This window comes from Lytechinus variegatus, chromosome 2 (assembly GCF_018143015.1).
Source record: "Lytechinus variegatus isolate NC3 chromosome 2, Lvar_3.0, whole genome shotgun sequence".
In the NCBI taxonomy this organism is placed as follows: Eukaryota; Metazoa; Echinodermata; class Echinoidea; order Temnopleuroida; family Toxopneustidae; genus Lytechinus; species Lytechinus variegatus.
The window spans coordinates 34,562,585-34,589,735 of NC_054741.1; the positions used below are offsets into that span (position 1 = coordinate 34,562,585).

At 36.4% G+C, this 27,151-nt stretch overlaps 1 protein-coding gene across 2 annotated transcripts; it reads right to left on the reverse strand.

Annotated features, from left to right (window-relative positions):
• Positions 1-413: 413 nt before the first annotated feature.
• Positions 414-26,875, reverse strand: LOC121407933 (hydroxyacid oxidase 1-like). 2 transcript variants are annotated; one of them, XM_041599189.1, is made up of 10 exons: positions 26,788-26,875; positions 26,244-26,359; positions 21,749-21,898; positions 21,096-21,247; positions 15,793-16,048; positions 15,123-15,298; positions 5,089-5,180; positions 2,973-3,134; positions 2,054-2,123; positions 414-868 (listed from the first exon to the last, which is right to left on the reverse strand). In XM_041599189.1, the coding sequence occupies exons 2-10, from the start codon at positions 26,336-26,338 to the stop codon at positions 774-776; spliced, it is 1,248 nt and encodes a 415-aa protein (XP_041455123.1). In that variant the 5' UTR covers positions 26,339-26,359; positions 26,788-26,875; the 3' UTR covers positions 414-773. The 2 variants fall into 2 exon arrangements, with proteins under 2 accessions (XP_041455123.1, XP_041455122.1); XM_041599188.1 differs by lacking the exon at positions 26,788-26,875 and having other exon boundaries at positions 26,244-26,622.
• Positions 26,876-27,151: the final 276 nt, after the last annotated feature.

Here is a 27,151-nt window from a genome sequence, read left to right on the forward strand (position 1 = left end):
CAGCAATTAGCTAAATAAGTTGTTAATCCAATTGCTTTAGTTCTCGGTAGAAAATTCTTGAATAAACCTTTTTCTATATAATAAAATACAAAAGAACAAGTGGGGATATGACATCATCAGCTCATCTAATGAATATTCATGAAACATGCCTAGAACTGTTTCGCTGGAATAACACACTCTTCAAAATGTTGGGCAACATACTGTCCACACAACAATTGGTTAAAACTTTATCAAATTTTTGGAAGTTTTAAACCATCAATGTGTGCTTTGGGTGAAAACCACACAGTATTGGTTGAACAATTACAAAAGTTAGATAAAGTTTTAAAGCAATTGTTGTGTGGACAGTATGTTTCCCAACATTTTAAGAGTGTACAAATCTTTAAAACTCAATAACTTTATTTTTTATCCGATTGTGATCAAATTTTCAGCATTTTGCTCTATGAATTTTACTCTATTTATTTAGGTATAAATATCTTCAGCCTGGAGCATCGCTTTAAGGTCCTAAATGGAATGTTTTAAAAGAAATATTGCGTGTGTGTAGAATTGTCTAAGTAGTGTCCCAACCGCACCATAGATCTATCCATTCATCGGGTACACAGAGCACCAGAGATTTCCCAACACACTTGGCACTATTAGTGAAATGTTTGTATAAAATGCAATATTGTGCATTTTTTGCTGTGATATCTGTTTCATTTAGTCCTTTCATTAAAAAAATCGGATATCACGATGGAATATCTATTAAGAAAGAAAACGGTAGAATGCCTCCTGTATAACTACATTTTGCTCTTCGGTATAGGCGTGTTTCGATGACGATAATACGATTCATGAACAACTATATCAGATGGAATGTTCTCCGGACTCGTACAACCTGTATTGGGGAAAACATCAGAGAGCATAAATTATGGGCATATAAACATACAGACCATTTTCTGTTCGATATTGCAGTACTCTACAAAACTGAACAGATACAAAAATAACAAAACCTAGATTATCTGCGTTGATCGTTTCTGTAGATTGGAATAATTGAATATTAGATGATGATGATCACGTACCTTTAGAGCTTGAATAATATCAAAGGGAAAACGAGTAGACCAAAGTATAATTAATCTGGAATCTGGAGGAAAAAACCCAGATAACTATGCATTTTATCATTAAAAAAATAAATATATCGGAATATTCTTTGACGTTTAAGTTGAACCAGGAAATTAAGATAGACATGAGCTATCGATAATTCGACAAGTGGAGATGCCGTGGTCGAGGGTCTCCAGCGTCTGACCAGACACATGAAAGTCAGAGGTTCGATTCCCAGCCACGACAACCATGCCCCTGAGCAAGGTATTTATTTAATCAACAGTGCTTATCAAAATAAATGAAAATGCTATAGGCATTTTAGTGTCAATGTGTTGTAAAATTGGAACTCAAGAATATTGAAGATAAACGTGATGAATAAGACGTTTGTACAATTCCCTTCATAGGGAGTTTTTGCTCGGCAACATACGGAAAATTCAAGAACAGAGAGAATCTATTGTCAGATTCCCGCCATGACAAAGAACAACAAATATTTTTTACCGGACCAAACCGCTGTTCCGACCATTTTGATTGGACAAACACATCTCAGCTGTCCTTTGTTATTTGACGGGCATTTCAATACATTTATACCCAGCGCACACCAAACTATCAGACTACGACGCGATGTTCGATCAAATCGCAATTTGCGATGAATATGAAAGTTCCAAGAAGTAAAATCATTTTATTTGAAATTCAGCATAATGCCAGGAATAGTAAAAATCACAATTCTGCTTTGCAGCAAGCCTATTGGTCGGACTAAAATCCAAATCGGTTTCAAGTCGCAGCCGCGACGACGCCGTTACGATTCGGAGTTGAATTTGTTTTTATTCCTAAGGGGGAGGGCGTCCTCAAAATTGACTGGAATTTCGATCGTTCAGGTTTAATAGGTTAAAATGGATACCAAATGATATAAGAATTTCTTTGAAAAAATCAGATCGCATCGGATCGTTGAGTGTGCGCTGGGCTTTAATTGGTCTGTTCTTACCGCTAAGTGCTAAGGCGTGGTCAAATTCGCTTCTGAGAATTTCCAAGACATGCGACACACCTTTTGATCCCTGCAAAGAAACGTTTATGATCTGATGTTAAGAAGGCTCGAGATATAAATTGTTTTGAGGGATCTTTTTAATTGTTCCACAGACTTACTTTCAAAATCTGAATGAGGTCAACCATAGATATTCACTAGATATGTATGTAATCACGAAGGCATTGTGTCTTATATATTCTGTTTGATTTAATTTCAAAATTATGTCAACTGTTTTGGGAATGAAACTCGTCTATAATTTATTGACAATTTAGTTGGTCGCTTGCATTTTGTCATGACAGCATGATAAAATGATGTTATTCGGGATGAAAAGGTCCTATTTTGTATATTCTGGATCTGAAATTATGTAATAGCAAATCACCATGAACATTGAAGAAATTAATTGGAAATTAACAATTTTCTTGTATTAATTCTTTTATTATTATCTTAACGAACTTGATAGCACTGTTACGGTTGTGTAATTATTTACATTTCCATTACACTTTTGAAAGCTTTCAATCTTTGCTAGACATTATTTATTTATAATTTATTATGTAATATTCCACACAGTAGGTATATAGAGCAACTACTGTACTGTGGCTATGCCAAAACAAGAGTGATATCACCTTCTCAAATGGTACACCAGTACATTGAAGTAAAAAATAATAAATGAATAAATAACAATAATAATAATCATAAATATGGTAACTCTAATAGCATAATAGTGAGGATAATAGTAATAACAATAAGGATAATAATAATAATAATAATTATAATAACAATAATAGAATAATAATAATAAGCATACATGATAACGCGAAGTTCATTAAGAATGTCGTTACTCTAAAGGATGTACTTTTCAAGCAATGAGATATATACCCACCTGACAAGTTAGTCCCCAAAGAATAGGCCTCCCTATAAAAACAGCCCGTGCGCCTCTTCCAAGAGCTTTTAAGACATCCGACCCTGTCCTCACCCCTCCGTCCATGTACACCTCTATACCTCGACCATGGACTGCCTCTACCACCTCGCTGAGGGCATCGATCTGATCAAAACGAAATAACAAGTGTGATAGGATAGGCTGAACGTGCCATATGCACCCTCGACACTATTCTTGTACCCTTTCTAAGAGTTTCGAAGAGAGCTCGTACACCCCTCTCCCGAGCGTTACCCCTCCGACCATATAAAACTCTATACCTCGATCACGTACTGTTTCTACTATATTACCGAGGGCAGCGATCTGATAAAATACGTACGTTAACTAAATACGAAACGTGTTGTATCCTTTTATTCTGTTCATGGCGAGACATGAGATGGTGATGAAGAAGGTGGTTGTGGAGAAGAAGAAAAAGAAAAGAAGGAGGAGGAGGAGAAGGAGAAGAAGAGAAGAAGAATAAGGAGGAGGTGGTGGTGACGAAGAAGAAGATAAAGAAAAAGAAGAAGGAGGAGAAGAAGAATAAGGAGAAGAAGGAGGAGAAGAAGAAGGAGGAGAAGAAGAAGAAGAAGGAGGAGGAGAAGAAGAAGAAGGAGGAGGAGGAGGAGAAGAAGGAGGAGAGGATACTCCGGTAAATTTCCATTTAGTCTACTGCCAACTCGTCCAATCACCACATGGTCTGCATTCATTTAGTCCATCAACATTTCGTCTTACAACTATTTGGTCCAATAATCTTTTCGTCTTATCACCATTTCATCTATGACCATTTCGTCTCATAACCACTTGGTCTAATATCCATTTCATTTCCATTCATTTTGTACAATTAACACAAAGTCCAATTAGACCAAATAGTCAATGGACTAAATGGCTATTAGACCAATTGCTTATTAGACGAGATGGCGAGTGGACGAAATTGCATTTAAACCATATGGATAGATGACGAACTGATAGTAGACCAAATGATAGGAGACGAGTTGGCAATTCTGTTCATGGCGAGACATGAGATGGTGATGAAGAAGGTGGTTGTGGAGAAGAAGAAAAAGAAAAGAAGGAGGAGGAGAAGGAGAAGAAGAATAAGGAGGAGGTGGTGGTGACGAAGAAGAAGATAAAGAAAAAGGAGGAGAAGAAAAATAAGGAGAAGAAGGAGAAGAAGAAGGAGGAGAAGAAGAAGAAGAAGGAGGAGGAGGAGAAGAAGAAGAAGAAGGAGGAGGAGGAGGAGGAGAAGAAGAAGAAGGAGGAGAGGATACTCCGGTAAATTTCCATTTAGTCTACTGCCAACTCGTCCAATCACCACATGGTCTGCATTCATTTAGTCCATCAACATTTCGTCTTACAACTATTTGGTCCAATAATCTTTTCGTCTTATCACCATTTCATCTATGACCATTTCGTCTCATAACCACTTGGTCTAATATCCATTTCATTTCCATTCATTTTGTACAATTAACACAAAGTCCAATTAGACCAAATAGTCAATGGACTAAATGGCTATTAGACCAATTGCTTATTATACGAGATGGCGAGTGGACGAAATTGCATTTAAACCATATGGATAGATGACGAACTGATAGTAGACCAAATGATAGGAGACGACTTGGCAATTGGACGAATTAGCATTAGACTATTTGGAAATAAACCGATACTCCTACTTGTAGTATCCACCGTCTGATCAAGGTTTATTTCGTAATTTATTGTCTAAAATTTCAATGATTTTAATCTTTTGTTCCAGGAATCAAAAAAAGATATTAATGTAACCTTTGGTGCGTACAATTTTCATTGCTATGACTTTTCTTGCGAATGTATCGGTTGTTTAACCTCACATTACTGCCAAGTTCCCATAAGAGGCGAATTTTGTAACCCTTTAGAATATTTTTATTTTTATTTCAAATAAGTCATAAAAGAGAGATGCATTTATTTGAATCGAATAAATAAACAGTGCGTTAGAAGATTTGGATGAGATTGATATTGTGCAATATGAATTTGAGATATATATAGTGAGAGGTATTTTTTTTCTGTACAAATATCGTCATTTTATTGGTAGTAATTTATTAATTGATAAACTCACCGGAGCGGGGGCGCCATCTGATTGCCTTCCACCGTGAGCTGATACCAGTATCCCATCAGCCCCTGCGTCGGCTGCTTCTCTGGCACTTTCAGCTAAATGGAAAGGTAGAATTGATGACATCTTGATGATATGAAATTTATTAAGACCGTAAAGTATTTGCATGCTTTTAAAATCTTATTTATTAGTTTTAAAGTAGGCACCATTCTTTTTATCCTCCTCCTTTCTCCTTCCCTTTCTTCCTCTTCTTCTTCTTCTTCTTATTATTATTATTCCTCCTCCTCCTCCTACTTCTACTACTACTACTACTACTACTACTACTACTACTACTACTACTACTACTACTACTACTACTACTATTGCTGCTGCTGCTGCTACTACTTATTATATTACTACTACTTCTACTACTACTACTACTACTACTACTACTACTACTACTACTACTACTACTACTACTACTACTACTACTACCCTTATAAAAATCGCCAATGGTATTTGAATGGTGCCGAATGGTAGTTGAATGGTGATCTGAATGGTAAATGGTACGCGAATGGTATTTAAGTGGTGTTTCAATGGTAAGTTCTTAATGGTAATTGGTAGTTTATTTAATGGTAAATGGTATACCATATACCAACGGTGTTTCAGTGGTATGTGACTAATGATATGATTGGTATGATGAATGGTATACCATTTACCCAATGGTGCTCAGTGGTATTCAATGGTGTCTCAATGGTATGTGCCTGTAATGGTATGATTGGTATGATGAATAGTATACCATACATCCAATGGTGTCTCAGTGGTATACAATGGTGTCTCAGTGGTATTCAATGGTGTCTCAGTAGTATGTGCCTGTAATGGTATGATTGGTATGATGAATAGTATACCATACATCCAATGGTGTCTCAGTGGTATACAATGGTGTCTCAGTGGTATTCAATGGTGTCTCAGTAGTATATGCCTGTAATGGTATGATTGGTATGATCAATGGTATACCATACACGAATGGTGTATCAGTGGTATATGATGTCTCAGTGGTATTCAATAGTGTCTCAGTAGTATATGCCTCTAATGGTATGACTGGTATAATGAATGGTATACCATACATCCAATGGTGTCTCAGTGGTATACAATGGTGTCTCAGTGGTATTCAATGGTGTCTCAGTAGTATGTGCCTGTAATGGTATGATTGGTATGATCAATGGTATACCATACACGAATGGTGTATCAGTGGTATACAATGGTGTCTCAGTGGTATTCCATAGTGTCTCAGTAGTATATGCCTCTAATGGTATGACTGGTATAATGAATGGTATACCATGCACCAATGGTGTCTCAGTGGTATACAATGGTGTCTCAGTGGTATTCAATGGTGTCTCAGTAGTATGTGTCTCTATAATGGTATGACTGGTATGATGAATTGTATACCATATACCCAATGGTGTCTCAGTGGTGTCAAATGGTGTCCGAGTAGTAAGTGCCTCTAATGGTATGACTGCATGGTATACCATTATATACCCAATGGTGTCTCAGTGGTATACAATGGTGTCTCAGTGGTATTCAATGGTGTCTCAGTAGTATGTGCCTCTATAATGGTATGATTGGTATCAATATGGTGTCTTAGTAGTAAGTGCCTAGTGGTATATATAATCATGTTGGATAATTGTAAAGCCATAGTGGCTTAGTGGTGTTTGCCTAATGAATGCCATTTGTGTTAATGGTGAATGGTATGTCCAATTGCATTACCCATTAACATAATTCCGAAGGTTTAAAGAAAATGTATCAAAGATTAAAAGGTATTTAGAGTTAATTAAATATTTGAGCTGTGACTTTTATGCGAGCAGCTTCCCCAAATCAAGTTTAATCGCTCATGATTGTAAACATGATCTCTTGCATTCTTTTAAATTGTCTTTGTCCTTATTTAAAGTAAAAGGTCTATATGTGTTTAAATATTATTGATCCAGTGGTTATGATACAATATCATAAATTTGTTATATTTTACAATTGTACATATTACCTTCTAAATTTAAATCTGATGCAATGGGTGCAAAAACAAAATCAATGGGTCAATGAAATCTTTTTTGATAAAAAGGGTTTTAATTTTTAATTAATAAGTTTTATTCTATTTTTATAATCATTTTGCTTGTTTATGGCCGCTTTTGATAAAGAGAACTATATATTGAGTGTTCCAAGAAGATATTGGCAATCAATCCCAAAATTCGATCAGATGCAAATTTACAGGTGATGATACATTAAGTTTATGTATAGAACATATCAATTTGGATTTTTTTATGGATCAGTTGCAAGTTTGCAATGAAAAGTATGACTCTCATGATCTTGGAGTCTGAAATTGATTTGCGTTCGATTGCTTCGATTGCAAGTTTCTTGCAATGCCCCATATTTTGCTCAAAATGAATTCACTGTTGGTTGTCTTGGTCCCCTAACCTCTATCAAATTCCCATTCGCAAACCCTGATTTGGTCTGTCTGCAACGTCAAAACCGCCTCTGAACCCATTTGTACGCTATTATAGCTGCTTCCAATCATGAATTATTTCTCTCTTTTTTTTACAAATGATATTTAAAAAATTCTAATTTTTCTATTTTTAGGCCCTAAATATTCTTTCCCACTTGTGGACGGCGTTCATAAAGAGGAGAGCTATTCTATAGGCCGGTCATTATAATTGATTGAAATGATTTATCCACATGGTCTTGCTCCCTCACCCCTATCAAAATTCCCTGCCGCCATACAGGGTATAGAACAATGTAACAGAAAAGAAATCTACTGAATGAAATCTCAATTTCAATCATTACAAAAGCAAATTAAAAGGGAAGAGGAGTGATTAAATAATATATATAAAGGGGAAAAAACAAGAAAAGAAAAAAGGCAAAGAAGAAAAGAAAAATTAACAGAAAAGAAAAAAAGACAGCGAAAATAAAAAAGAAATATAAGAGAGAGAACAGGAAAAAAAGTGAAGGGATCGAAAACTTTTTTCATAGATTCCAAGATCCAAGGAAAACAGTGGCACTCACGCCATCATGGTTTCCAACCCAGAACCAATCGAGAGGAAAAAGAAGACACCCCTGATTTGGTTTTAATTCACCCCCCTCCCCCCATATGCGTTGGCAAGCAGGGCCGCTTGGCTGCTTGCTAGCTAGTTCTATCGCACGCACGCGCGCGCGCACGTCTTACCGCCAACTGCAATATTTGAAAAAGAAAACTCCATCTACCGGGACCGCCGTTTTGCTGTTGATAAGTCCGTCGATAATTCATCAAAAACTAAAGGAACACGGGTCAGATTCGGACAGCGACTTCAAAGTCATTTGTAGAAGGCTAAACAGTAAGTTCTATAACAATTTTCTTTGATTTATTTCTCAAATTGTCTCAAAATGTTAGATGTCGGTGTACTGCCACGACCACTGCACTGCCACCGCCATTGCCCCGTTGGCGCTGGCCGCTGCTCTACTGGCCGGGACGTGGCTACATGTATGGCGATAGGGAGTGCTTATGCTTTGTGTTGGCTGAGTTTAGCTCGGTGAGCATTGAATAGATTAGTAATTCGCTCATATTGCCTGATGTTTATTGTCAATGTTTTACAAAAACCATCTCTGAATACGTTGAATTCACGAATGAATGATTTGTTAATCTAATGTCAAGACTGTCAAAGCGTTAATTGTGAAACACTGCACAACGTTAATTCACTGAAATTGAAAACTTGCCGACAAATAATGTTTTGGAATTAGGCCTATAATTTGTTGTTGTTGATAGATGTTGGTAAATGAGATAAAATGGAGGTGAAACATGGAAGGGGTCCTAAAGTTTAAAAAATGATAAAGGCTACGCAGCCCCTATAAAGTTACACTGTACCACTCATGGCACATATGGTGAAATGAGCACTTTGTGTGTGGAACTGTGACTGGACAGAGTGACAAACGATTCCTATTCAATTTTTCTACAGAGGCTGCAATAATTATGCAGTGGCGCTAATGCAGTTTTGCACCGGCCGATTACCAGCATACCTCATCACCAAAATTTGTTCCCAAATGTCATGACAGGTCTCTCAGTCACATTTCGATGTTAATACCACCGCTTTTCAAAATATCTGGAACGGCTGTATTTAGTCTTCGATCTCGACGCGTTGATCTAATCCGTAGACATCACTTCGCGGATTGCTTGGATTCGCTGTAATGTTTATTGGGACTGAAGTTAGCGAACAAATGATGCTTACATGTGGCGAACAAACAGCCAACATGCCGCATGCGAATCTTTTGGTCGCATAACTTCGGTCCATATCAACATGACGGCAAATCCAAGCGATCCGCAATATTTTGAAAAGTGGTGGGCATATTGTGTATTGACCTCAAAATGTGTGTAGACAATTTCTGGTGGGGAGTTTTGCTCGCAGTTGGCTGGTGTGAAACTTGTGAAGCATTAATGCGGGAGGGTATTATTAGATCTTTTCATGGGGCTAGGCATATCAATTTTTAAAGTAAATTTTATCCTTTTTTTAAGTTTGTCCTGTGATCACATTTTATCTGTTTTTATTTATTTACTGATCAAAACTTGCCTAAAACAATGTCTGGAATTCATCCACTGGCATATGATTGTCCATGAACGGATCCATGATTTCTCAAAGGGGGTAGTGGGGCAGATTTTCCCCAAGGAAACTTTAAATAACAAGCAAACCAAAAAAGAGATCCTCTTGTATGAGACAATATTTTCAATATAAATATTTGCTGTAACTATCGAGGGGGTGGGGGTGAACACTTGTTTAAGAAAGCCACATTTTTATCTTGCTCTCAAGGTGGGGGCACAGGGGTCCATTGCAGAAAGAGTTGCGTTTAAACGCAGGTAAAAAATCAATCGCAAGTCCCAAATGCGCGCTGTTGATTGGTTGAAAATCAAGTTGCGCATGATATTTAGAGTTGCGATTTATTGCAACTGTAAATATACAACGGACCCCAGGTCAAATGTGCCCACTTGAATCCGCTTCTGTGATTGTCAATACCAGAGATATGGAATTTATGTCATCGATTACCCTCCTTTTGAAAATTGCTGCTCTCGAAATTTGATTTCAGATGACATAGCTATTACTAGTATAAAGCATGCATAGTTATAATACAGCCTTGTCTGAACTAAGCTGAACAATATCACATTTCCTTATTGTTTTCCTGAATTCTGGGCTGGTAATCAGAGATCCATGAAAAATATCTCTAAAATTAAAGTTCTAAGATCATTCTTTTTCTATTACTATATTAGTATTCTATTTTTGTTTGTATCTGCACATACATGCAATTTTTACAACACTCAAATTGATTTTATTTCATTATCAAAGTTTGGACGACGGATACACTGGATGATAAGGTTAATGGTCCAGCCGTATCTGGGAGTGACACGACGGGTGTTGAACACAGAAAACGTGCCGTGTACAAGAAAAGAATGGAGTTTATGAAAGGTATGTGTGTAAGAATTTTCTTCAGTAGGAAAAATTGCAAAGCTTCATGAGATAAAACAGATTGTATTCCTGCAGTGGCATAGCTGAAAAAAAATCAGTATGTTGGCTGAGGGGGAGGGGTGGACACTTTGTCCTCAGGTATTCATTTGTTGTGGTATTTGTCATCATTGGGGCCTCCCATGAGATAATAGGTTATTTTCTTCCCATCTATGGTTAAACATAAATTTATTTATCATATTTTACAAAATGTTTTGTTGATATTTGTTAATTGGTACCATTCAATTGAATGGTAGTGTATACTGCAAATTTCTCGATATTTAAAAAAATATATGAACTTCTAAAGAAAGCTTACACACACGACAAGCATTGATGTTTTGAACCCTTATATATATATTTGAACCCTAATATACTGTCCTTTGCATTGTTTTCATCCAATATTTCTTATTACAGCTTCAAGGAATTGATCCTGCCGGGTACCCATTCACTTCACCTGGGTCTAGTGCAGCACAGTGCGGATAAATTTTGGGCTGAAGGAAAACACACCATGGCTAGGACTCAAATTCATGACCCTCTGTTTGTAAGGTGAGAGTCAGAACCACTAGACCACGACGTACCCAAGCTGATGTTATATCCCCACTTGTTCTTTTGTATTTTATTACAAGAAGTCGTGCTTATTTACACTTTGTCCTCCGAGAACTATAAAAAATGGAGTGAAAATTTATTTCAAAGACATGTCCACCCTAACAAAAAGTTAATTTGATTAAAAAGAGAAAAATCAAACATAAAAATCGGATGAAAAATAAGAAAGGTATGACATTTTTAAGTTTCACTCAATATCACTTAATAGTTATATGCATATCCTGGTCGGTATGCAAATGAGGGAACTGATGACATCACTCATTCACTTTTCTTTTGTTTTTTAAAATATGAAATATAATTTTCTCCCCATTGACCTATGAAATAAATTTTATTTCTCACTGAACATGTGGAGTTACCATTGCTTAACATTATTTGGTTCAGTCCAGTTGGTCCTTATTGTCAAATCTGTAAAATTTGAAATATTGTAGAATTCAAACAATGAAAAACAAAACAAAAAGTGAGGGACATCATCGATTCTCTCATATGCATGTGGGTAAATTGTGCATATAACTATTTTGTGAAATATAAGCGAAATTTCAAAATGTCATAACTTTCTTATTTTGCATCCGATTTTGATGAAATATTTTGCATGATGCTTGCCTGATTTTTCTCTGTTGATTCAAAACAACCTTTTCTGTGGTGGACTTGACCTTTAATGTGAAGATATGCATTGCTGGAAATAATGATATGATACTTGGGACATATCATACACACATGTATGAAAATATTAAATAATTATGATTTCATTTTATACAATAAGCCTAGCAAATATTCCTGACGATCATGTGTAAATTAGGTTAATTTTTACCAAAATATTGTTAAATTTTCAAATTCAATAACTTTGTTATTATTAGATGTTAATTAAATTTTCAGCATGATGCTTTTCTGATTCATTCTCTCCCTACCAAAATCCTCCCATTTTCTCATGCTTTCTTTCTATGGTCCCCTTCATTCTCCTTATAACTATTTTATGTGTAAAATGTAACCGGTCGTCCAACCCATTTGATTGAAGGGCTAGAGGTACATGTACTCGAGACTGAAAGTTATGTGATACAATTCAAAGTGTACATCAGACAAACAAAAAGCACTGAAAATTTCATCAAAATTTGTTGAGGATTAACGAAGTTATGACGAATTAAAGTTGTTATTTTTTGGTAAAACTGTTCTCTTCAAGTCCTCATGAACATACAAAATCACAATTTCTATATTTTTTGTATTATATGAATTCAAATTCTGTCCAAGCTAGGTTTTAAAAACTTACAATTGACAACTGATTCTGTGTAAGACAATAATCATATTATTTCTCACACATAGTTGAGTTATTCATCTGATTCAGCACAGCAAAATTAGACAGAAAAGAAATAAGTGGGTATCTTGTATATATTATTTTCTATATATTTTGCAAAAAGAGGTCTCTATTTTTTATGTTTTTTAGTGTTCCAAATTGAATAATTTTCTTTCCCTATTTTCATTATATTTTCTTTCTATGTGTGATATATTATTTATTTCTTAATTTATCTTTATTGTATTTATGATAAACTTTTGGCGTGTTTCTACAGTAAATCATTAAAAACAGTTTATCTTTTCCGGACTCGAATAACCTTATCGCTCTTAAACCAAGCTGTTTCTACAGACCAAATAATCTGATTAACTTGCATTTCGCTTCGCAAATACGGCAGAAATCGGAAAATTCAAACTATAACATCAACATTGCATTTTGGTATGTCAAAAATTGCATCTCGTTAGGAAAATTTTCAAAATTCATGGTAGATCTCACTCATTGTAGCAGGGATACATGTTTCGCGATCAGCTGGCGAGATTAAACAGGCCAGAATATATGTATACTGTGAGATCGCACTTCTGGGTTCAAGCACTTAAGCCAGACATGAATGCTATTTTGCCCCATGTTTACAGAAAAGTTAAACGGATTAACATGGCAATAACCACCTCTCAAAGATGGTTATGTGAAACCATATTTTGCGCGATGCAATTAATCAATTAACCGCATCGCGTCTATTTCTACAGGAAACTTATCCAGGATTCTGGATACTTAGGCGGGTAATACTTTTTAACAATTCTTTGTAGAAACACGCCATTGATATATCTTTTTAGGTGAAATGAAAAAAAAGAACAATTTGGGGGACGGGGGTACTATTCCCCTCCCCCCTTTTTGGGATATTTCATTTCTTCTAGGTGTGGTACCCTTTATTCATTTGGCCATGTGAAGGCTATCGCACATTTTGAGTTTAATCTTCGAAATTTGGTGTTCATTAGTTTGTTGTCCAAATTCTGTCTTGCATGTAAATTCGTTTATAGGAAGATTAACATAATACCTATGTGGAGTGCAATCATTGATCTCTTGTAGTGTCGCGCATTCACATGTATTCATAATATGGTGCTTTTATACCATTCCTGTCAATACTCTTTTGTACTTGAACTTATTAGTAAAAAAATGTTTATTAATATTGTTGAAAGCAATTCACACAACAGATTTAACATCAAGTATCAGATTTGTATGCAGAACAGTGGTTTTGCCAAGTACTCAATCCATGTAAAAAGCAATAAGAGAGAACAGGTTTATTCTTGGAAATGTTAGTCTTCATTTGTTGTGTTTTTCAATCAAACTCGATCTGTCTTGATACATGTTTATTTTTTTCATAACAAGATTGACAGAGATATCAACGAGTAGCTAAGTCATATATATTAATAACTTATGTGCTTTAATTATAAAGTCTATACTTGTGAATACTCTGTGCCATTTATGCTGTACTTAAACTTCTTATAGTAAAAACATTTTAATGACGTTCTTGAAATAACTGCTTTCATTTTTTTTTCTTGTGTATACTTATTCCATTATTAAGCCTACCATTAACCCCAGATATATGCTGTACACCATTGGTCTACCATTCACTGTACTTTATTGGCTTACTATACATTGCACATCTTTGTTCTACTGTCTACCATTGGTCTACCATTGAATGTACACTTGTGGTCTATAGTGTATGACCAATGGTGTTATTTGAATGGTTGACTAATAGTATAGTGTATGGTATGACAGTATTGTATGGTAAATGGTAGGTCAATGGTGTACAGTGTATGGTAAGCCAATGTTGTATGGTGTATGGTAAGCCTACGGTGTACGGTGAATAGTAGTATGGTGTATGGTAGGCCAATGGTGTACTGTAAATGGTAGGTCAATGGTGTACGGTGTATGGTAGAATGGTGTAAAGTGAATGGTCAATCAATGGTGAACGGTGTATGGTGTACGGCGAATGGTAGTTGAATGGTGAGCGATGAATGGTACACGAATGGTGTACGTTGAATGGTACGCGAATGGTGTACGGTGAATGGTGTACAGTGTATGGTACGCGGATGGTGAATGGTACATGAATGGTGTATGGTCAATGGTAGGCGAATGGTGTATGGTGAAAGGCAATTGGTAGGCCAATGGTGTCCAGTGAATGGTGGCTGAATGGTAAATGGTAGGCCAGTGAATGGTGGCTGAATGGTGAATGGTGGTCAATGGTAAACCTGTCTATAGTGGCCATATGGTAGATCAATGGTGAATGGTGTTTGATCAATGGTATATGAATGGTAAATGGTGCTCATGAATATGGTAATAGTAACGTCCGAATTATTTAAATTAGTTTGAATGGTATACCATTGAGGCTTGAATGGTATACCATTGGTGTATGGTGGGTGCTGTGCGAATGGTATTCCAATGGTATATCAATGGTGTATGATAAATGGTAGTCAATGGTATACCATTCAATTTTTTTTATAAGGGTACTACTACTACTTCTAGTTCTACCACTATCTCGATCCCCACCCCGACACCACCACCACTAAATAATTCTTGCACATCGATTAAGCCAATTTTATATTTATCCCCATAATTATATAGTAGCACATATTGAATTCCACTGAAATCAAATTGTAAAGACTTACCTGACAGAACCCCTTTGCAGACGATAGGAAGTTTGGTTATTGATTTTATCCACCTGACGTCATCCCACGTGGCAGAGTCATTAAATTGTTGGCTATGTAAGTAGGCTATAAGTCTCGTGTCCCCATTAGCTTTGAATTCTCTTGCAGAAGGGATGTCAGCATCTAAATTTTTAAAGCTGCCGAGAAGAAAATTGAAAACAATAGTCTTGAGGTAAATATATAAATATTTTGGCCATAAAAACTTGAAGCCTATTGCTAGGTAGCTCGTGTTTCACCATGAGCTAAAAATGCTTGGTTTAGTGGTGATGGATTGTAGGAGTGAAAATATGACATGAGGTTAAATATTAATATTCATAATTCACAGCTTTTCAAGGTGCATTGATATTATTATCCATAATTCATTACTATTAAAAGTGAATTACATTTGCCCCATCCCTTTCCCAAGATATGCTTGAATATATAGCAGGCCCACAAAATCGTCTTTCTTAAATTTTCGATTGTATTTAGATTTTTTTTTCAATCCATAATTGAAATACATACCTTCTGAACTTTGATCGTGTTATTATGAAATAACAATGTATATTTTTCTTTAAAAATCTATTTTTGTAATAAAATATGTTGTTAAAAAATAATCTAAACAAGTTATCTAAAAAAATGTAGCATTTCTTACCAAGTTGATAAATCATGCTTTTCCAAACCGGACTTAACCTTTGAATTAACCCCGGCCACTGGCGAGTCAATAGTGACTACGATGGCTTTGAAGCCCGCCCTCTCACTTTCTCGCACGACATGCTGCGTCAGTAAACGGTCTTTGAAGAGGTATGTCTGCATCCACCGTAGGCCGCCTGGGGCTGCTACCTTAACATCAGCAATGGCTGTAGTAGCGTTGACAGACAACACCATGAGGGCACCTGCCGCAACAGCACCTGAAGACGGAATATAGTTTCTTAGTGTAGAAATATTTATCCTTTTGAAATCATTATAGTATTCCCTTACGGACAACTCATAAATCAATTCGATATTATGGTCCTGATATTTGGAACAACTTTCCAGACAATGTTAAGCCATGTTCAACTATATACTCATTTAAAGCCACTGTTAAACGAAAAAACATCGAATCATATGCACCCCCTCTTCAGGTTAATTATTCAACTGCCCTTTACTTCACCCGCACCTGCACCTGCATTGCACCCACTTGATCAATGAACAAAGAAAATTATGTACCATTTTACGAAGCCACCATCATTTTCAAGCTCAACCGCTCACGATGGCGATCTCCTGCATTCGTTTAAACTGTTATTTTCTTTTCATTGAATATTGCTTATTGTCAATATTTATTTTCATTGCTTTACTGTGACTATTGTTTAATTGCTTTTTAAAACTTAATTGTATCACCTACATGTTATGTTGCATATTTATCCCGAGTGCAGAAATCAATCAAACAACTAAGCCTGGTAATTATACAATCAAAATGCAATTCACTTAATTTTCTGTCTTGTACGTTACGTTTGTCTAATTTTGTTTCTTTTTTCGCATGTGTTTGGTGTGAGTTGATGAGAGCATTGGGGGCAAACATATATCCATATAATGTGTAATGTTTTAAGAAGTCAGAATTTTGATCAAGTACATTTCTTTTTCGTAAACAATTTTTTCGCAACTTTTTAGCTGAGAGAAGACAACTTTCTATTAAAAGAATGTTTTTGTCAAAGCCTTTATTTAAAGACATCGAGAAATATGATACATCGACAGGTCTTTAAACAGTTGAGCAGAATATACGAGATGTGGTAAATTCCTCATTATCTTGGATTTGCCGGAATAAAGTGATCATATCGAGCACTTTAGTTTGATCACGAGTATAGAAAGAATGCGACGAGTTATATTCTAACTAAAGGAAAATAAAATTGCGAGATGTTGTCATTGGCTCTGGAGAGGCACTTGGAAAAGCTCTTTAGTTTTACCTTATCAGGAAATGGGAATCAACAAAGTACCTGCCTCCGTGTCACCCTTACGAACAATAGGTGACGAGATTTCGCTATCAAAGTCAAACGAAAGAAGCCCGTGTAAGCACTTTTTTGAGAGGGTTCACTTTATAACAAAAAAAAAAACGATAATAAAAAATCAAAATCGATTCGCGTTAATAAAAAGGAACGGTAGACCATAAATGAATAATATGTCGATATTTCGTTTTCAAGAAATTTACAAATAATAAGAGAGGTGTTTTCAATTAAATAATGGTAGGCATTTTGATATTTTGGGGTATTTTGAATGCCACAAGGTTCTTCGTACTCCTCAAAAGTGGGTGACGAGATCATCACACTCAAGAAAATGGTTTGGTGAGATCACCTGTGGTATCGTTACATTACAAAATGAGGTGAAGAGATCTTTGTATTATTGTCTCAAGAAAATGAGTTGACGGTATCTCTATATTATTGCCTCACTCAAGAAAAGGGTTTGACAAGATATCTATAATGTCTTCACAATGAAATAGGGTGACTACCGTCACACTCAAGAAAATGGTGGTGACGAGATCTCTCTATTGCAATTACACTAAAAAAGTGAGGTTGACAAGCAAACTCTATTATCTTCACAATGAAAAAGGGTGACTACCGTCACACTCAAGAAAATGGGGTTGACGAGATCTCTCTATTATAATTACAAAAAAGAAGAGAGGTTGACAAGCTATCTCTATTATCTTCACAATGAAAAAGGGTGACTACCGTCACACTCAGAAAAAGGGGTTGACGAGTTCTCTCTTTTATCACCACGTCCAAGGAAAGAGGTTGACGAGATCTCTCTATTATCACCACATCCAAGGAAAGGGGTTGACAAGATCTCTCTATGATCGTCTCACTCAAGAAAAGAGGTCGACGAGATCTCTATTTATCGTCTAACTCAAGAAAAGGAGTTGAAGAGATCACTCTATTATCGCCACACTCAAGAAAAGGGGTTGACCAGATCTCTCCAGTATCACCCCCATTCATAAAAAGAGGTTGACGAGATCTCAATATTATCGTCTAACTCAATTCAATTCAATTTTCAATTCAATTCAATTCAAATAAACATATATTTTCCTCCATTTTACAAAATTACTTCATTATTGTTCACAAGAATACACTTCAAATCAATTTCTATAAAGAATATAAATATAAACAACTTATGTGTAAAGAGGAAGGCGTATGTCCCTAGAAGCACATGCTTGTGGCGGGATACGCCTGTAGAAAAATAAATACAATACACAAAATACAATACAAGGATAAGAAGGGCTAGGAAAGGAGAAGAGAAGTAGAATAGAAAACGGGAAGAAACGCGATTGACGAGATCTCTATATTATCATCACAGTAAAAAAAAAGGGTTGACCAGATCTCTCCACTATCGCCCCATTCAAGAAAAGAGGTTTACGAGATCTCTCTATTATCACCACACCCAAGAAAAGGGGTTGACAAGATCTCTCTATTATCGCCACGGTCAAGAAAAGATGTTGACGAGATCTGTATATTATCGTCTAACTCAAGAAAAGAGGTTGACGAGATTTCTCTATTATCACCACATCCAAGAAAAGGGGTTGACAAGATCTCTCTATTGTCGCCACAGTCAAGAAAAGAGGTTGACGAGATCACTCTTTTATCGCCACACTCAAGAAAAGAGGTTGACGAGATCGCTATTTATCGTCTCACTCAAGAAAAGGGGTTGACGAGATCACTCTTTTATCGCCACACTCTAGAAAAGGGGTTGACCAGATCTCTACACTATCGCCCCATTCAAGAAAAAAGGTTGACGAGATCTCTCTATTATCACCACATCCAAGAAAAGGGGTTGACAAGATCTATTATCGCCACAGTCAAGAAAAGGGGTTGACAAGATCTCGTGCTATCGTCTAACTCGAGAAACGCGATTTACGAGATCTATTATCGTCACAGTCAAGAAAAAGGGTTGACGAGATCACTCTTTTATCGCCACACTCATGAAAAATTGTTGAACAGATATCTCCACTATCGCCCCATTCAAGAAGAGTTTGACGAGATATTTATATTATCACCACACCCAAGAAAATCGTATCACTCAAGAAAAGTGGTTGACCAGATCTTTATATTATCGCCCCATTCAAGAAAAGAGGTTGACGAGATCTCTATATTATCATCTTACTAAAAAAGAAAGGTTGACGAGATCTTTATATTATCGTCTCACTCAAGAAAAGAAGTTGACGAGATCTCTATATTATCGTCTCACTCAAGAAAAGAGGTTGGCAAGATCTCTATATTATCACCACACCCAAGGAAAGGGGTTGAAGAGATCTCTACATCATCGCAACACTCAAGGTAAGAGGTAGACGAGATCTGTGTGACCATATCTCTATGCTACTGTCTCTCTCAAGAAAAGGGGTTGTTGAGATCTCTCTATTATCGTCACAGTCAAGAGGAAGGGATTGGCGAGATTTTTGTATTGTTGTCTTACTCAAGATAATGGGTTGACCCAAGGGTTGACGAGATCTATATATTATCACAGTCAAGAAAAGGGGTTAACGAGATATCTATACTATCGCCACACTCAAGAAAATGAGTTGACGAGATCTTTATATTATCGTCTTACTCAAGAAAAGGGGTTGACGAGATCTGTATATTATCGTCTAACTCAAGAAAAGGGGTTGACGAGATCTGTATATTATCGTCTAACTCAAGAAAAGGGGTTGACGAGATCTGTATATTTTCGTCTAACTCAAGAAAAGAGGTTGACGAGATTTCTATATTATCATCACAGTCAATAAAAGGGTTGACGAGATATCTATACTATCGCCACACTCAAGAAGATGAGTTGACGAGATATTTATATTATCGTCTTACTCAAGAAAAGGGGTTGACGAGAACTGTATATTATCGTCTAACTCAAGAAAAGGGGTTGACGAGATCTCTATATTATCATCGCAGTCAATAAAAGAGGTTGACGAGATTTCTATATTATCATCACAGTCACGAAAATGGGTTGACGAGATATCTATATTATCGTCTCACTCAAAAAAATGAGTTGAAAAGTTGAAAAGAAGTTACAGTAATATGGCCAAGAACTCATAGGAATGTTTTTGTGATTTTTTTTCTAAAGAAAAATACCGGCGAAATACTCGAATGGCAAGTGGTGCAAATTCATACAACGTCCAAAGCCGTGCTTCATCATGCTCGTAGCTTAGGCCGTGTTTATGCTTCCACTTTTGAGGCCAGAATCAGCGTTTCCAAACGTGATTAGTCCAAAACACGGTTGCGTCTATGCTTACTTTCATTTAAACGCTGTTTCAAAACGCCGATCGTAAACTCACAAAAAGGTGCGTTTGTAAACGTCGTTTGACCAGAATCAGGCTTTCTGGGGAAGTATAAACAGAACCACGATCGTAAACGTGTTTAAATGATGTCATTTGGTACATGCTTCCGGTGAGATAAAAATCCGCGGGCAAATACAGTCGCATTGCCCCATGTTATCTCCACGTAATAACAACTCTCGGAAAAAAAACTTTCGAAAAAAGGCGCGCCCGATTTGACCTCGCTTTCCTGTGAAGCCAGCTGGAGATCGTGATTTCGCCTCGAAAAGTTAAGCATAAACAGCACTCCCAGAACCACGTTTACGATCGGCGTTTTGAATCGACGTTTGAAAACGCCGATTCTGTCCTCGCAATTAAAGCATAAACACACCTTAGAAGCTTTCGATTTGTCAATGTCATTTCCCACTCGAGATTAGTTCTTTAATCGAGGCTATGCGAATATCAACTAAAGTTGAATATTCATTTGTGTTTGAATTTATGTTTAAAATTGTAATTTGATTTGAATTTAGATTTAGCTTTGAATTTGATTTTAGATTTAAATTCAAATTTGAATTGAAATTGAATTTAGGTTTGAATTCGATCTTACATTTGAAATCATATTTAAATTTGACTAGAGTTTTAGTTTGAATTTGAATCATGTTTTGGGGCCCTTCAACGTCAAATCTTACCTCTTGCGGTTTCGGCCTCCGCATCAGGATGGGCTAAGGCATGAACAGCTGTAGGTGCAATGCAGATAGGATACGGGATCGGTTCTCCTAGGACGGTCGTTGAGAGGTTCCGATGGGATACGTCTTGGAGGACACGGTTTCTGATTATATACCTAAAGTAAGATTCAAATGATTATATTCCATAGGATCTTAAATCTAGCAGAGGATTGTACAATCTTCACAATACTAAATCCACAATTCGCCTTCAACTCGACCGATTTTAGGTCATGGGATTTGTCACGTGTTTGAATAACCATTTCAATAGTTAATATATAAATTGGTAATTTTCAGGAATATAAAGTCTTGGCGAAGAAAGGTGATAATTATATGTATTTAAAATACAAAGGAAAAGTAGGAATACAAATAATGTCGTCATTACACCATTAATTTGCATGATAAGGCAAATCATGATTTGCATATGCTAAACAACATCATCTTTTTATCATAACGTAAGTGATTTAAATAAAATCCATTATTGTTATTTTTCATCCGATTTTGAAAACCTTTTTTCATCTTTTTGAGTGTTCAATTATCCACTTTAATGCAAACGAACAAACAAACAAACTTTGAATGTTCAATTATCCACTTTTATGCAAACAAACAAACTTTAATACCTTGAAAATGCTTCTGTGCTGCGTTTGAGACACCACGCCCTCTCTCGTCCGTAGCTATAGTATAGCAAGAACGCGGGAGGCAATAGTTCACTTGCCCGTTTTTCGTAGTCTTCGATGGTGAATAATTCATCCTCCTCATCGGTCTTGCCCCTGTGGTGACAAATTTGCTAAGATTTTAAGTCCAATCTAGGAGATAAGAAGTATCAGCGGCATATCTAGGGATACCATCGCCAATTCCTAAAATCGCGCCCCTTCCATCGTAAACCTACTCCAGCTAGGGGAACAGGTCTTGAAAGGACCTGTTGAATTATTTCATCCGACAGATATCATTGAAATTGTGATCCAGGATGTCAAATTGTGCGGGAGCGGGGAGCGCCGCTCCCAGGAAGCAACAGAAGAAATTGAGGAAATTGTACCTTCATGAGAAAAAAAATGGGAAAAAGGAGAAGAAAAAAAGAAGAGGAAAAAGGAGAGGAAAAGAAAGAAAAGAGGAAGGCAAGAAAGGGGAAGAGGAGGAGGAGGAAAAAAGAAGAAAAGAGAAAACTTAGAAAAAAGTGCCATATTTTCATTCATTTAGTTACATCTAGACTAGCTTTCAAAACGTAGCAGAGTAATTCAGTAATACTGAGCACACTTAATCTGGATTTTTTATACATATTTTACCTTGCACAGTGCCAGTGAGACTAAGAAAAAAGTGCCATATTTTCATTCATTTAGTTACGTCTAGACTAGCTTGCAAAACGTAGCAGAGTAATTCAGTAATACTGAGCACACTTATTCTGGATTTTTTATACATATTTTACCTTGCACAGTGCCAGTGAGGTGAGGACAGGTCTGAGTGAGGAAATTGAGTATAGGCGCAAAACAATGTTATTTATCTATTAATTGATACTTGAGATTCTGATATATATATCCGATATTATATCCCTTACTTAAGATTGTTGTATTGAGAGTGTACACAAGGAGAATAAGAATAGTTTTACTACGATAAACGTTTGTCGTGATATAGTTCATTTTGATTACCGCCTACATGATATAACACGCACTGTAAGTTCCTAAGGACCATGTAAACTCTACCAGTGCAAAATAAGTATTCTTAGTCTGTAAGTTGTAACAACACAGAAGTTGTATGATGTTAGAGATAAGCATTAGCAAGCAGTACACAATATATACGATTACAACTGTACAAAATTGCAAGGTCTATTTAAGCATAAAGCAGTACAGAATAAATACTGTAAGTTTGTATCAGTAAGAAGTCCTAACGTCCAGGCTGGAAAGGTGTATTGCCTACCTCTAGGTCTAAACGACCCAACTCCATCATTAAACTAATAGTTTCTGATTGGGAATGGATCTTTCATCCATTTAGATGCTCAATTATATGCACTACCTGTAACAGTACAAAGCCAAAGTGAGTACTGAAAGTCTATAAATAAGTTATCAAGTATTATTGGGGTGACTTTGTAACAGTACAACCATGTGAATATGTAACTCATGTTGTATCTTTCTTCACAATGCGCAAAAAGTAGACATTTCAGAATAATGTTGATTATGAAAAATCAACCACAAGTGGTTGTTTTTTACCAGCTGATTGAGGAAACTTTGAGCTTCAAAACTTGCTCCTGAGGAAGAAAAAATAATTTGACGCCCTGTTGTGATCAGCCAATTGAAATAAAGGAAATTAATCAAATTTGAAAAAAATGTCTTTGAAATGCTCTCCTGCTGTCAGCTTTGAAATCGCGCCATTTCAAACTTTGGAGACGGTAGTATATATTCTTCGGTTGAGATATTAAACTTTCGAGGATTTTTTTCTATTATTATTATTCTTGCCGTTGTTTGTCACTTTCTATCGTCTGCGTAGTTTGCGTACCTTTTAATTTTTTCTTCCCTTCCCTTTCTGTCTTTGCGTCCCTAAATAAGTGGCACCATAGATATGCTCCCTGCCCTTTGAACAGCTACCCATCAATAAACGCACTTCCAATGTACAGGATCGGAAGAAGAACGGAAATACACTAGTTTCCTCCTAACGCACAACTAAAGTGTCACAATTTCTCTCCCTTATACCAGGGCCGGTGACAGGGTATTTTGATTGGGGATAGACACCTAAATATGACGTCATATTTTCAATCGAGTTATATGATTCAGAACTCTCTTCTTTTTTTTTTACATACATCTCCTTTCTTCTTCGATTTTTCCTTCCTCTTTTCCCATCTTTTCTAACTTTTGGGAAACTACATTAAAATTGATGAGGATGGGGGAAGTGGCAGGATGGAGCCGCCTCTGATGTAAAAATATGAAGTCGGAAAATATTACAAAAATATCATACTACCATTATTTTATCAAAACATTTTTTCTTCCGACTGTTGGGAGTTTTAAAAGATTTAGTACAGTATATATATATACACCTCTGTACTGGGTGAATTGAAATGAATTTCGACCCCGTTCCCCCCTTATTCTGTGACTCTGAAAATTCCATTTCAGTGAATCAAGCTTGGCTTATTATTGTTCAGTTGCAAAACGTGACATCAAAGTTTATATCTACTTGCACATACTACATACACGTATTGTAATCTATTATTTTGGGGCGACTAATTGTTGGATTAGAACCGGGCTGTATAGCATTGTAGCACGTACACATCAAACATAAAATGCACAGAAAAACAACATAAAGATAGCCATTTGTATTAATAGGTTCTCGAAAGCACAGAACAATTAACGTCCATATTCTTCATAAAACCTCAAACTGGTTTGCCCCGAGCTATAATATGAAGTTTTTAGTAGAGATATAATGAGTTATGAAGCTGCAGTCATATATGTAGCTGATACAAATACATGTTAAAACGGCTGTTATCGACTCGCCGTATGGTGACCGTAGGGGAAAATGTGACTGAGCCTTTAACCATGTTTACTAACATACTTAATTCATGCAGATTTTATTCAACCAAGGCTGTACTTGGCCAACATAATTTTGCCAGAGACTTGTCTGACATAGCATCGTCCGGGAGCATCGTATGTATTGTCAAGGCAGAATATGGACACATGTGAGTGGACTCTCTGACATACGTTTATAGTCTATGCTAAATAGAGGGGTTCATAATGGGCATGGTGGCCTAGTGGTAGAGCACCCGTCACCCGAGGAATAGGAGGTTGTGAGTTCGATCACTGTCCCAGTAATAACAAAAAAAAAAACTTTTGAAAATGTCAAATTCTCTTAGCATATTGTATAGAAAGAGAATTGTTATCTCATTTGAGGGGGAATGTTGAATTGCATGTGATTACGCAACAAGCTATTGTTGCTATGTTAGGTGGAAGTGAGATTTCGGGTTAGCTTTCATTCGCGGTCATCACACCATACAGGGCAGTAGTATATTTTTCCCCCAAGAATTCTTTTATCACAGATAAAGCTGAGTTAGATGCCAGTTGTTGCATTATGTTTTCGAGGTGTTGTTAATTTGAGAACGACCGTGTTATTTGTTTTTGAGGTGTCGGTGACGTATGCACTCTCCCAAGAGTAAAACAATTCTTAAACAAATTGATTACAAATATAACAAACAATTTTGTTTGCTTTTGTTTGTGTGAAGAAAGATTTGTAAATGAGATTGGAACATCATCTAGCCATGCAGGCGCTTGGCATATTAGAACGGCGAGGGCTAATATAAGATGCCATGCAGGTCAACTGCATTTGAAAATGCAAATAAAATCACAATGGAGAGCTTTTGTCGATAGTATAGCTGGGACAGTAGATCATCCGAAGATTTGCACTAGGCAAACAATTGCAAGAATGTCGTCGTCCACAGACAAGAGATTCCGATGCTGTCCGGGTCCACCAGCGCTCGACAAAAGCCCCTCGATCAGCTCTCCATTGTGATTCGACTTGCATTTTCATAAGAATTGGTGTGTGGTAGAGGGTGCCTCCGTAGTAAATGCGAAAAGTCCGAAGTTTCATGTTTCTTGTAAACATGAAATTTAATCATGTCTTTTGATTAGCCGTAAGTGTATGCCCTTTTATAAATCGGGAAAATAATATTATTAAGTAGAAATTTTCCCCAATGAAAATCCATTTGATCGATGGTGTATATCAATGGTAATTGTATACACAATTAAAGCTATTAGTAAATCGACCGTAATTATACCAATCAATTTACACAATACAATGGCCATATGTATTCGTGATTCGGAACGGGGGAGGGGGGAAACTCGGGGGTGAGGGAAATACTTACCTTTGCTGGTAGGTCCATGCTTTTACCAAGTGCTGTACAAGAGTGTTTTATTACAAAATCACATTAATATACCGTCTGTATATTTCATGCAATGTCTAACTTAACTTATTGTTCTAGGCTTATATTCAAATTCCAAACACAACACAGACAAGTTGATTATTTTCGTGGTGTAATTTAGAAACATGGAGTAGTGGATAAATATAATTATATATGATTAAACAAAACGGTGCCGAAACAAATTATAATCTCATGTTAAAAAAAGAGAGGAATATCATTACCTCAACTGCGTTTCGCCAGTACGATCCATGACCACATGCAGTTTTTTTGTTCGTATCTCTTGAGGTGGTTGTGTATTATACCTGCACACCTGCATATATGTTCCGGAATTCGCGATCTGTGCAATTAGAAACCTTGCATGAGGTTATTCAAGTGAGAATTGTTACGTAATATGCACAGTCCCAAGGTGAAAGAAAACAAAGCTTCGAGACTGAATTGTCTTCAGACGGGTGCGACCGAAAATTAAAATAAATGTGACTAAAGCAGTCAAATCGTGCGGCCATTATTAAAACAACACTAAAACGCAATAATCGTTTATGCTGCTCAGTGTGTGAAGCATCAATGATTCTGAAGGGAAATGGAATTGAAGAAAAAGGCAATAGATGAATAAATTTCACGCTCATGCAATCATTTTGGCCCGAAGCTGCCTGCTGAAATAAGCAGTTATTTTACAATTTAAAATTAAGTTTAAAACTAAATTTAAACGACCAGTCAAAATTAATAACGTTTCATAGCGATTGATAAAAGCAAAGGTCAATCAAGCACCTCAATGATAAAAATGAATTGAATGCTCCGTCACTACGTAAACGTCTTTGTTCAGGGTTTATTTCCAATTCGTCTAATGCCAATTCCCCCAATCGCCAACTCGCCTACTATCATTCGGTCTACCACCCGTTCGTCGATCGACTCACCACATGGTCTACTTTTATTTAGTCCAATGCCATTCCGTCTAATAACCAATTGGTCCAATAGCCCAATAGCCATTTAGTCCATATACCAGTTGGTCTAATTAAACTAAAGTGTTAACTGTGCAAAATGAATGAAAAGAAAATGGGTATTAGACACCAACTGGTTATTAGACGTAATGGTAATAGACGAACTGGTGATTAGACGAAGTCATGATTGGACC

What these genes read in the sequence shown, in the direction of transcription:
- LOC121407933 (XM_041599189.1), bottom strand. Translation starts at nt 26,338, where the DNA reads ATGCAGGTGTGCAGGTATAATACACAACCACCTCAAGAGATACGAACA. An exon ending in GGAGGCCGAAACCGCAAGAG is followed by an intron (nt 16,049 to 21,095) that starts GTAAGATTTGAC and finishes TTCCGTCTTCAG; the next exon opens with GTGCTGTTGCGGCAGGTGCC. An exon ending in CCACGCCTTAGCACTTAGCG is followed by an intron (nt 869 to 2,053) that starts GTAAGAACAGAC and finishes TCCCCAATACAG; the next exon opens with GTTGTACGAGTCCGGAGAAC.